Source organism: Myodes glareolus, chromosome 8 (genome assembly GCF_982192425.1).
Source record: "Myodes glareolus chromosome 8, mMyoGla1.1, whole genome shotgun sequence".
Classification (NCBI taxonomy): domain Eukaryota; kingdom Metazoa; phylum Chordata; class Mammalia; order Rodentia; family Cricetidae; genus Myodes; species Myodes glareolus.
In genome coordinates this window covers 13,177,663-13,190,267 of record NC_142033.1, presented here as the reverse complement: position 1 = coordinate 13,190,267, position 12,605 = coordinate 13,177,663, and the positions used below count along the sequence as shown (strand labels likewise).

At 43.7% G+C, this 12,605-nt stretch overlaps 1 protein-coding gene across 1 annotated transcript in view; it reads left to right on the top strand.

Annotated features, from left to right (window-relative positions):
• Positions 1 to 12,605, top strand: part of Fras1 (Fraser extracellular matrix complex subunit 1) — a 409,549-nt gene that overhangs the window by 162,682 nt on the left and 234,262 nt on the right. The window contains exons 4-5 of the mRNA XM_087908851.1: positions 2,105 to 2,197; positions 9,871 to 10,030. Coding sequence (XP_087764977.1) covers positions 2,105 to 2,197; positions 9,871 to 10,030 — 253 coding nt within the window. The remainder of the gene's footprint in view (positions 1 to 2,104; positions 2,198 to 9,870; positions 10,031 to 12,605) is intronic.

Here is a 12,605-nt window from a genome sequence, read left to right as displayed (position 1 = left end):
TGAGACTTGTATTATTGGCTATTATTTTTAATCTTACTGTTTTTAGTTTACAAATTAAATTTTACTGTAGGTATTTATGGATGGGGAAAAAACACAGTACATATAAGGTTTAGGGTGTCTGAAGTTCAAGCATCTGTCGGAGGCCCTAGGATACACTGCCCATAGAAATGAGAGCATTGAGTAGATGTTAGCTATAATCATTAAGTTGTATTCATTATTATTATTAGTTGACTCTTCCAGAACCTAAACAAATCATTTTGCTGACTTCTCTGTAATACTATTCAATACTATAGTGTAAAGCTTGGAGAGAGAATAGGCCAGTGTGCTATGTGTATGGTGCTGTGTGTATGCTGCAGCCATTCCAAATCACATGAACAGGTGGCAAGAATCTCCTTGTCTTGTTTTCCAGGTAATTGCATGCAGCAGTCTTGGCTCCTCCTTAGCTCGGGTCTATAGTATTCCCCAAGACATTCAGTAGATTGACCCAAGCGAGGACCTAAATTCTTCCTCCTCAACTGTCACTCACAAATAAAGAATATTATACTTGAAGATGCTTTTTTGAATGCTGAATCTGAAAGTTACTTTGTTTTAGAGAAGGTGGAAAAGTAATCTGGGGGCATGACGTACCCCTTGGAATTTTCCCTTCCACCTGCCTTTCTCTCTTGCTCTTTGATTCTTTGTTGTTAAGCAATTGGATTATGTCATTTTCTATCTGTATGAAATGCTTAGGGGAAATTATGCTAATGTAGTTTCCATTGCTATCTTGGCAGAGGTTAAAGTGTAGTTTCCTTTTTAAGGTTCAGAGGACACCCTTCTGAAACAGTCATTATTGTTGCATAGCATGGGGAAGTTCATAAAATCTCGTATAAATTTTGTTCTTTATCAATCAAGTGAAGATAACTTGATGATTGCTGTTATGGATGGATTTCTGTAGTATGTTTACAGCTTTAAAGTACTCCTCCTTTCTCACTGACTCTTTCAGATGTAGTTAGATGAACTGAGGAGTCTCTTGTTTTGTTCTGAGTAGATGCGGTGCAGCCCTTCATGCTGCGGGTGGTCATGTCTTCCTGGCTAACACAGATCTCCAGCCACTGGGGTCAGATCACTCACTGCCCGTTGTTTCACATCTCTGAACTGTGGGAAAGACCTGATAGGTGGAGCATTAGTTCCTAGAAATAACCTCTTTGTTTTCCTTGTGTCCACATCTTTTTGTCTGCGTGTGTGGTGCTGGGGATAGAACTTAGGACCACACACGGACTGCAAGTGCCTCCCCACAGAGCTCCGTTCTTAGCCTCTGATTTTGTGATATCTCTTAAGCAGATTCTTCATGGTGGCAGATACATTTTATTATTATTATTATTATTCATGAGAGGCAGATCCTGAGCCGCTGCCGCCTTCTTCTTCTTCTTCTTCTTCTTCTTCTTCTTCTTCTTCTTCTTCTTCTTCTTCTTCTTCTTCTTCTTCTTCTTCTTCTTCTTCTTCTTCTTCTTCTTTTTTAAATGATATCACAAGGTGAATTGTAGAAACCTCAAGAACAGCCATTTATTGGCACCCAGGAATCTTACTTACTTGACATTCCTTGGCATGTCAAGCAGTGTCCCCACCACAGAACGACTTCCTGTCAAAACTTTGTCCATCAACCTCTGTCCTTCTTCTTTGCTGCCAGAAGTGAACCAAAATCCTGAGAAGCTCGACTCCCCATTTCCCGCTCCTGCGCTAAGCCTTGTTCTTCACTCTGAGCGGTTTCCTACTCCAGGGCCCTCTTCTCTTCTAACAGAAGCGAGCAGAGTAGTTAGAGAGATAAGGCCTTTCCCACTCCATCCGCTGCTTTCCTTGTGTGAAGGATTTCTACTGAAAATAATTCGCCACTCCATTACATTTACATATGAAAAGGCCTAGAGGATTGTTGTTTTTCCCTCCAAAGAAATTACTTTCCAAAAAGTCCCTCTTGACAGAGACTCCTTTGTGTTGGTGTGTTTACTTTTCGCTGTCTGTCATTGTTACCTGCGGAAATGCAGGAGGTTTAGGCAATCTCAGATACTTAGGGTCTGGTGAATGAGGGTTTGGGGTTGCATTTCATACTGAACTGCTTTCCAATATCCAGGGAGAAGTGCTGCAGATTGGCCCCAACCAGTGCTGCCCGCAGTGTGCACCGAGGACTCCTGGCTCTTGTCACCACGAGGGAAAAATCCATGAGGTAAGCATTCTGTGTTATAAGGCCCAAGGTGCACTTGTGGGTTGCAGACATAAGAAAGCCTGATGTTAAATCTCAGATGCTAACAGATGAGTTTTTCACTTGTTTGTGTAGTCTGACTACAGAGCCAGGTGTAGGAGGCTCATTTGGCTTTCTGTGAGTGCTGAGGGTTTTTGTTGTTTGTTTGTTTTTGGTTTTGTTTTTTGAACAAGATGAAAAGTTTCCTATTTACCCCATAAGCTCTACATAAATATCTGTACACTGAATTTGTGTCTGCGTAAAGAGCAGACTAAGAATGTTGGTGTTGAAGGGCTCGCAGTCTTGAATAATAACAGCATCACCCCCTTTTGTAGATTACATATAGATTTTTGTTTGAGAATTGTCTATAATCCTGAGCTGGTGAGTAGGGCACATGTGACTACTCTCATGCTAAAGCTGGAAAAAGATGAAGTTGCAAATACCTTGAACCATTTGTCAATGTCCAGTTGCCTGTTAGGAAATGATGCAATCCAGGTGAGAGTTTGTTATTTTGACTCGTAGTTCAGGGATGAGTCCCTTAAGATATAGTTTTTCAGTCTCAGGACCAGCAACCTTTGGGTTTTGTTTTGGGGTCATCCTAGGAACTAGAGGGAGACCAGTTTTCCCCTGGCTTTTCTCACTAGATGTGAGGAGCAGCCCTCAGTCATGACAACGAGGAAGGTCTGTAGCATGCCAGACTTTCCGTAGATTGTTACCCTTCCCTTGCCTCCATCAAGAGCCAGAGTCCTGAGGATCGAGCCCAAAGATTACTTTTTTTCCTCCTTAGATCACATTTCCTAAATCCTACAGGCTTAGTTGTAGATATTAAATATTAATATAAATGCAACATTGTGAGATTTATAGTAGAAATCTTGAAACTATTTCCTTTCTATTCTTGCTAAATCGTTACCCTGTTGTATCAGGGAAAGCTGAGCTCAGTGAAGAGAGAGAGGCTCTTTGCTTTAATGCTCATTTTCCACCTGATACAGTATGTTCCTGGAGTTAGCATCTCTGCCTATTCAGGAGAGAGCGTGGGTTAGCAGGATTTGATAAACCCACTCTCAGGTGCTATTCAGTGTATGTACCCAAAACTCCGTGAGTACAATGCTCATGTCCCCATGGACTGGGTCAGCTTACTCAGCCCACTGTCTCCCAGGAACAGGAGGAAATGTCTCTTTCCGTTCCACACAATGTCTAGAGGAGAGACACCCAAGCAGGATCTACGCTGGGAATGTCGTGATCCCAGCTGTCAATATGTGTTGCCTGAGCCGGTTTGTTCTATAGGGTGGTGTCACCTTGAACTGCCACATATGATCCCTGTGACGTAGAGGTGTTACAGGGCTGGCTGGTGATGGGATTCAGTGCCAGTTCATCATGTTGATCACGGGTGTGTTGTTCAAGTCGACTGAAATCTTTGCTGAATGCGTGATGTTCAGGAGATACTAGAAATCAAAATACAATCAGGATCTGGTCTGGGAGGGAGAAAACCAGACACATCAAAAAGACTTGGTACCCGAGATAGGTACGTAGAGATATTAAAAGTGATTTAAGAGCACCCTTGCCAGGGCTATCCTTACAATTCAGCGTGGGTCTTTTAATGGACACCATCTGTTTACTTATATTACGTTTATACACATTATAATCTTGTAATCTTCAAGTCACCTGAGATCACCAAGAGTAGTTTGGATATCTTCGTAGTCATCTTTGCTTGTTAAACTAACCTAGAGCGTGGCCCTGACTTCTTCAAAACAGATGCTCAGCGAATATAAAAGAGTCAAAACCTCGGGCTGATATTCAGTCTTTTCTCTATCCTCTTCAGTGTCTTCGTGCCAGGGTAGTCGTCGTGGGTGGCTAGACATTTCTGAGGCCACAGGCCTGTTGTGGGTTAATTATAAATCCCCCGTGCCTCTTAATTTTGCCTTTTCCTCTGCCTCCCTTGGAGCTCACTCTTGCTGTAATAATGCTAAAAGCGCTAGACTAGATAGAAACAGGCCAGCGTGCATGGTTTCCTGTGTGTACTTTCAAAATTCATCCCCTCGGAAAATGTTATCATTATATTTCTGGTACTTGATGTAGCTGCAAAAAAGGGCTGAATTTTGAGAACCGTGGCTTTGCAGGGAAATCTTTTATGTTGTACTTCTCCAAACAGACTGGAGAGTGGTTCTTTTTAAAGTTATGATAAAATCAAACTTTTGTCACAAGTTACAATGATTATGATCTTTGTTTTCCCATCCTTGCCTGCCCCATCCCCACCTCAGTGACCTCCAGATTCTCTTCCAAATCCCGTATTTCTGATTTGCCTGAGCAGGTTAACACACTCATGTGCTTTTGTGTGGGTCTGGCTTAGGATTTTCCCCTGACTTTCAGCCCCCCACGCCCACCTTTCTCTTCCCTTTCAGCCTATATAGAAAGCCATTTTCCGAGTGCCTTGCCCGACCCCTGAACACCAGTAAGCCTCTCTTTGGCTGCTGGGTTGCCTCACATAGGGCCGGTTATGGCAGCTTTCCTGGCAGCTGTAAATGAACCTGCTGTTTTAAGACTGCGCTGTGGTGTTCCGAAGTAGAAGCTTGGACCTGGGAGGGAGATTTGGTAGAGGCTTTAGGGTAGCCTGAGCATGGCAGGAGGGGATAGCTGAAGTGATGCTGTCTCCACTGACTGTGGTTCAAGCTCAGGGATGCTAACAGAAGGCTAAGTTCAGGGCGACATGATAGGTACCCCTCGAGTGGAAAGCTAAGCCTCAAGAAAGGATGCCTCTGCTGGCAGAGGAGTCAGCATCATATTCAGCTCTGAACCCAGCAAGCTGCGGTAAGCCTGAAGCCTTTGCCTTGAGTGAGGAAAACACTGGAGCCTTTGGGCTGCCTCCAGGTTTCTTAGGAGTGCTGTGGCACTTGATAAAAAACTGGGGAAGGCAGTTTTATCTCTAACCTTACCAATGGGGTCCCTACACAGTCTCTGTGGGATCTTGCCAACCTTGCCAACCAGTCAGGGCACAAGGCTTAAGTGTGTTTTTCGGAAGAGGTGTTTAAATGATTATTTTCTTGTCCCAGTGTGGTTGGCTCAGGAAGAGGTGCCCCCCCCCGTTGTCCCTTTCTCTCTTCCCCACACATTTAATCCCAACACACGATAGCCTAAGTCACCAAAGACAGAAGGTGTCAGGAGGCGAGGACTTGTGTGAATCCCAGTGAGGAAAGAGGAGTAAGGAGCCTGGACCCTGATATTCCTTTTCAAGAGGGCAAGGGAAAGCTGAATTATGTATGTGAGAGAAGAAATTCATATTGAATTCAGCTCTGTTCTGCTCAGAGTAGAGGATGTAATTATAAAATACACAGAAAACTCTGAGATATTTAGTATTGTGAATTTATAACCTTATTTTAAAAAAGCAAATTAGGTAAAAAAAAATACTTTTTTTTCTTCTGTCAGCAAGTGAGGCAGACACTTTAGGACCATATCTATTCTTTGAACTTAGGTCAGTATTCACTAATTTGTTACTTGACTACACGGAAGAATATATTCAAGATGTCGCCTGTAGGATTTGCTTTTCCCGACAATCTCCTGTTTTCAAAGGGTGTTAATGAGGTTAAGATGGCACAGCCAGAGCTGGCCCTTGTGGAGGCATTGCTTGATGTGTCTATTACTCCTTGATTTTATGTGGCTCTCTTTGCTGCCACAGTGTTTATTAAAAGTAATGCATTTGTAAATGGGTATGGAGAACCCTGTGAAATTATTTATATAGATATAAATAACATTTGGCAGGTGCTGGACCCCTTGATCTCTAGGCAGAATGCTTTGCATACATTATCAATCCTCAAACGCTCTGGGGAAGGACAAAACACTCGTTATGGGTAGAGGCAGAAGACAAAGATGGAGGAGGACATGATTGGCTCATCCTCCCAGGAGATGAGGGAGTAATTCTCTTCCCTTGCCCTGTGCACTTTGGATCACCCACAGGAGCCAGCTGTGTGGCTCTGACATGAAACGATGTTGCCTCCCTCCTGAATGGCCTTTGGTATTCCTATAACTCAAGGTTTTGTGAAGGGAGAAGCCACTGCTTCATCCCGTGTCTCCTGAGTGAGATGCTAGATTCGCATGATCCCAGAGCCCGAAGGTACCTAAGAGCCCTGCTAACACAGCCCTTTCATTTTTCAAATGAGAAACCTTGGTGATTGACAGGCTGTTATTACAGTTAATTTCTGTGGCCTGTGTCTGAAAGGTGGTATGATTAGAGATGTTTTAGAAACAACTCAGGGATTGTTTTTTTGTAGTAGCAAAAAGCAAGGTCTTGTTTTAGTAACTGAACTGTCTAGACACTTAGAAATAGGACGTGGTTTCTATGGCTATGTGACCCTGTGTGTGCCCAATCTCATCTAATCTCAGAAACAAAGCAAGGCTGGACTTGGTGAGAAGAGGCACGGGAGCAGTGGCTCCCTTTTCATAAGATGACCTTGCTCACCTGAAGTTGTTTTCTTCAATTGGATTTAATATTAAGTGATTTATTAGCTTTTTAAATAGTAATTTGCTTTGTTATGATAAAAATTACAGTATCCTATTGGTGAAAAATTGGATAATAGAAAAATGCACAAGGAAAAATAAAATCTATAAGTAACTCCCATGTTCTGAAACCACTGTTTTCAGTCTCGTGACTGCTGTTTCGTGTTGCCAGCAGGGGAAATGGCAGATGAGGCAGATAGGCAGGTAGGTAGATAGATGGGTAGATCGCTAATACACAGATGAGGCAGATAGGCAGGTAGGTAGATAGATGGGTAGATCGCTAATACACAGATGAGGCAGATAGGCAGGTAGGTAGATAGATGGGTAGATCGCTAATACACAGATGAGGCAGATAGGCAGGTAGGTAGATAGATGGGTAGATCGCTAATACACAGATGAGGCAGATAGGCAGGTAGGTAGATAGATGGGTAGATCGCTAATACACAGATGTGTTCTCACACAGGTGGAAACCATGTCTAATGCATGGCTTATATCCGACCTTTACAGAATAATGCTATAGCTAGTTTCCTGTCATACTCTTGGAGAATGTTATTCTCTGCTAGTAGCCGTTTGGATGGCTTCCCAGTTTCCACTGAAAGGAGTTTCCACTTTCACTACAGAGAGCCAAGTGCAATCCTTAAACTGGAACCTTTGGCATGCCATTGATCACTTTCTTCAGGTCATTTCTTAAAAGTTAAATTAACAGGAAAAAGCTCTTAACAACAAAAAAACAATACCCACCAAACAACCAAGCAAAAACAAACGCAGAAGAAATTCTTGAACTCATGGGTGAAGGGCCAGGGAGGACTAAACATCTTTCTATATTTTTAAAATCTTTAAAATGTTTAGCTGATAAGCAAAACTTGACTGTATCCAGGTGTTGAGTGTGATGATTTGGTGTGCATCTACCCTGTGAAGTGATGTCACATGAAGTTAATTAGAATAGCCATCACCATGCATGCTGCACGTTAGATCCGGGAATCATCTTCCCTCACAAGAAAAGGGTGTCTTTTCTGCAGTATTTACCAGCTCTAATGTGGATGCTGTTGAGCACATCTGTATCCAATGCAAGGTCCCTTTGCCTGCCCACATGAACCCTAATTGCCCCTTCAACATGGTACCTTCTGAACCTTTTGAAGCTTCTCGTGAAGGACATCCTGTTACATTGTCTCATTTTCCCAGAAAAGTAAGCAAGATTGATGTAACTTGATTCCCAAAATAAAAATGCCTGAACTGAGCCCTGGAAGTATGCAGGCCACTGCTGGAAATGCTCGGCTCTGCCACAGCACATGTGTATAACTGCTCTCTTGCCTTCCCTGGGTGTCTATCTGGAGGAGAGAGTAGTCTGATTGATAGTGGGCTGAGTTCCAGATCCCTGGATTACAATGGCTACCTGATACTGTGGTTGTTACAGTTCTGGCCCAGCCTTTTTCTAATTCCTAAACATTAGACTCGGCCAGCTTGCAGAGCGAAGAATACCTGACTTGTTTGGGTAAGATAAACCTCCTTTGTGTCAAATGAAAAACTGAGTTGGACACCAGTGTGAAAAAGCCAAAGAATTGCCTGTTACAACTCTAGGTGTAATCCCTAGGTTATGTTTCGGGGACTGATTGCCTAGAACGTGTGGTACTTTGATAAAAATCCATATATGATATGGGATGAAGCTCATCCATCATAGCTAGCTTTTAAAGAGGCCATTGGAACAGGTTCCAGGATTGAGGAAGCTTCATCAAACTAAATTTGCTATGTATCTTGGGAAGTGCACCATCAACCCATCCTGCACCAGAGACTGGATGCTGAGGTAGCTGTTCTTCTAATCAGGCAGCACACACATTGGTGCTGACAAACTGGCTCATTTGCCCTCACATCTGAGAATGACTAATTTAGATACATTGGGTACTGGCTAAATCATGTAACTGCTTTAAACCTGGAGAACATGGTAACTAAGCATTCTAGAAATATTCTGTATATGTGGATGGGTACCCTCACTGGAACCATTTGTTGCTCTCTAGTTTCTGGGGAAACTGGATAGAGTAGGGGCCTTCTTTTGACCCTTCTACATACTTCTAGGATTGGGAGATCAGTGGGGGTGTGCATGTGTTACTATGGAGAGAGAGAGAGAGAGAGAGAGAGAGAGAGAGAGAGAGAGAGAGAGAGAGTATAAGTCTGAATAGGAATATGTGGACTAATAAGGCTTGAAAGTCAAAGAAGAAATCAGATTAGAATGAGATCTATCGAAAGTAATAGAATCTAGGGGCCAGGAGTGAAGCTCAGTAGTAGTTGAGTGTGTGCTTAGCAGTTCAAAGATCTTGGGTTCAGTTCCCAGCACCTTTCAAATGAAAAACTAGCTTGACAGACAAAGTGTGGTGGCACACACCTGTGTCCCATGCTGATTGGGAGGCTGATGCAAGAGGATTACTTAAACCAAGGAGTTTGAGGCCCGCAGAAACAGCACTGCGAGCATTTGTCTCGAAATAGATGATAGAGCAATTACGAAAATCCCCCAAAATACGTTTATATACATTTTCCTTTGGGATTCACCATTTCTTCAAATGATGGATGTGATGGTATTGATAGTTTAGAATTAAGCAAGAGGCGGGTCTCTGGGCATGACCGTGGAGTATTTCCTTGATCGCACTGATGGAGGTGGGAAGCCACATCCATTGTGAAATCGCTCCCTGGATGGGATGCTGGACCACACAGGTGGAGAAGGGCTGAGCCAAGGCCTTCATTCATCTCCGTGCTCCCTGATTATGCATTTGATGGAACCAAATGCTTCGAGGTCCTGCCGTCTTACTTCCTTGCCGTGAATCTGAACCTTGACCTGTGAACTGGAATAAACCCTCGCTTCCTCAAGTTGCTTTGTTCAGATATTTTATTTCAGCAACAGGGAAAGAAACTTGAGATAACAGGATTGGTGTTGTCTTTTTCCTTTTGCATCTTTCTGAAATTTCCAAATACAAAAATCTTGGAGGCAATACAAAGAAAACCCATCTTTAAATTGGTCTCCAGTAGAGAGCACTGCAGTGTCTGGTCAACCTTGCCGGGCTGGTCCAGTCATTTCCCGCCTTTCCCAATCTTCACCCTCAGGCTGCACAAGGGTTGTGTCTGTCTGGTTGGCAGGAGTCTGGGGTCTACAGCTAACGTTCTCTTTCCCATTTGCCTTGCAGCATGGCACAGAGTGGGCCTCGGCCCCATGCACTGTGTGCTCCTGCACTCATGGAGAGATGAGGTGCTCCCACCAACCATGCTCTCCGCTATCGTGTGGACCGCAGGAGCTGGAATTCCTCGCCGAAGGAGCCTGCTGCCCCATCTGTGTGGGGGCAGGAAGTGAGTATCAGCTGGTGGGGAGGGGCCTCTCCATCTTTGAGGTTACAGATGACATCCTTACTCTTGTCTTTCTTGTTTGGTGTGGTTCGGAGATTCTGAATTCCCTTCCTCTTTGAGCCAAGGTGGTGAGGCCTTGAATTTGGTTGTGAGTGATGCCTCATAGAATGGGATTGGCACAGATCTTTAGGCTTCATTGTAACTGTGGAATTCTGCTGGTCTCTTATTTGCACATTGTAAATAGAGCCTCTACTTTCATTCCAGGGCCGCCCAGACCTAACTAATCTCACAGAAACTATATTAATTGCAACACTGTTTGGTCAATGGCTCTATCATATTTCTAGCTAGCTCTCATATCTTAAATTAACCCATTTATTTTTTTATTTTTTATTTTTGAAAAAGAAAACAAATTATCTTTTTTCATTATGCATACCAATCCAAGTTCCCACTCCTCCCACTTGTCCCCCGACGCCACCCCCATCCACTCCTCAGAGAGGGTAAGGCACCTTGCTTTGGGGAGGGTCCAAGGCCTGCCCTACTCTATCTAGGCCGAGCAAAGTAGTCATCCAAAGAGAATGGGTTCCCAAAAATCTAGTACACACAGTAGGAAGAAATCCTGGTGCCACTGCCAGTGGCCCCTCAGTCTGCCCCAGCCATACAACTGTCACCCACATTCAGAGGGACTAGTTTGGTCCTATGCTTGTTCCTTTCCAGTCCAGCTGGAGCTGGTGAGCTCCCATTAGCTCAGGTAAACTGTTTCGGTGGGTGTCCCCATCATGGTCTTGACCTCTTTGCTCATATTTTCATTCTTCTCACTCTTCAACTGCACTCTGGGAGCTCAGTCCAGTGGTCTGATGCCAGTTTCTATTAATCTATGTGTTGCCATGAGGCTGTGGCTTACCGGTAAGGTTCTGACATCTTTCTCCTTTGGCAGCTACATGGTGCCTCCCTGACTCCATCCTCTTTTCTCTTCTATTTGTGCTTGGGTTTCCCGCCTTTCTATATTCTGCCCTGCCATAGGCCAAAGCAGCTTCTTTATTAATCAATGGCAATAAATCAAATTCACAGCATACAGAGGGGAATCCCACCTCAGCATATTGTACCTTGATCAACTGCATCTCTCTATTTTCTTCCAAAGGAGCAGAGAAATAGTCCTTTTAGTGAACTTCATGAGGCCCAGGTCATTTCTCCTTCACTCTTGATTGACCGAAGGCCCAGACCTGTTCTCCATGAAGTATTGCTACTTTTGGTTCTGTCAACTGGTCTTTGATGCCATATCTTTCTCTATGACAAGAACAAAGTGGGGGAGGGGCTCCCTTCATCATGTTTCCTACAACCTCGCTGAACAGATTACTCCTGCTACAAACTAAGGCACCCCGCTTTCTCTCAGCAAGCTGGGGGCGCGCTTCCAGACCTATCCTTTGAACCCATGCTTTCTCCATGTATCCGTTTCATTATATTTTAGAGACGCTTGTCCTCTTGCACTTTCATATGTATTTGTGTGGACTTTATTATGAGTAGGAATTAGAGCATCAGTTCATCATGCTCTCTGCTGACATGTAATGATTAGAAAATGATTAAGATGCTTCTTTCATTCCGTATTGGTTGAGAGTCATGCTCTATTCTTGTCTTTTCCCTTTATATATATATCCCATGTTTCTTCCAGTCCCTGGTTATTCTACCTCTGAGGCCTTTGTTATAGATAGCTATACCAGATATTTGAGGCATGTCCAGGAAAGCATGGGTGTGGGAAGTCTACCTGTGCGGTTTCAGGACTCACCCATCAGATAGCATGAGGACTGTCAGTGGCTTTGAGTAAAATAAGCCCGAATGTGAAAACACATGAGTAGCCGAGTGTGGGTGGCACAGAACTGTGATGCCTCGTTTTCTGGGGTTCACTCTTAAATCTTAGGAGCATTTTTCATTGGTTCTCTATGAGAAAGACATACTTAAGCCATTTTTTCCTCTAGAGATTAGAGATCCATTCAGGAACAGTTACTTAATGGGTTAAAATGCAACATTTCCTGCTCAAAGAGTAAAGGGAGCTTTTACTTTGCCTCTGCTGTCTCTCTGTATGTAGAAATTCTGTATTTCCCATCTGCTTCCATGAGTCTGCGAACACTCAAGGGTGAGAGAAGATACCCCCCTCCCCAGCACCCTGCACCTCCTCTGGAACATGGTACAGAGGACACATGAACAAATGCTTCCTCTTGAAACCGAGTTTTCTAACCAGGTGAAAGGGACTGATGTATCTTTGTTTCGACTTCCCACCCAGCTTCACTCTCCTAAGCCATTGGTCAAAACAACTTTATTCATCAACCAGTAAAAGCAACACACATACAGAAGGACATCCCTTATCACATTGAGTTGGTGAGTTTGGTTTGAGACAGTGTAGGAGAAGGAAGCTTCTGGAACGTGAGCAGAGGAGGACAGTCAACTGGGTGCTTTCTCTGCCCCTCTTAGCTAGCAGGCTTTCACCTCAGCATCTGGCTCCAGGGTCTTTATTGATACAATCCAATGATTGAAATTTTGTCAAAAACACCACCACCCATACAGTGGCGCTGGGCCCAGTGCACTC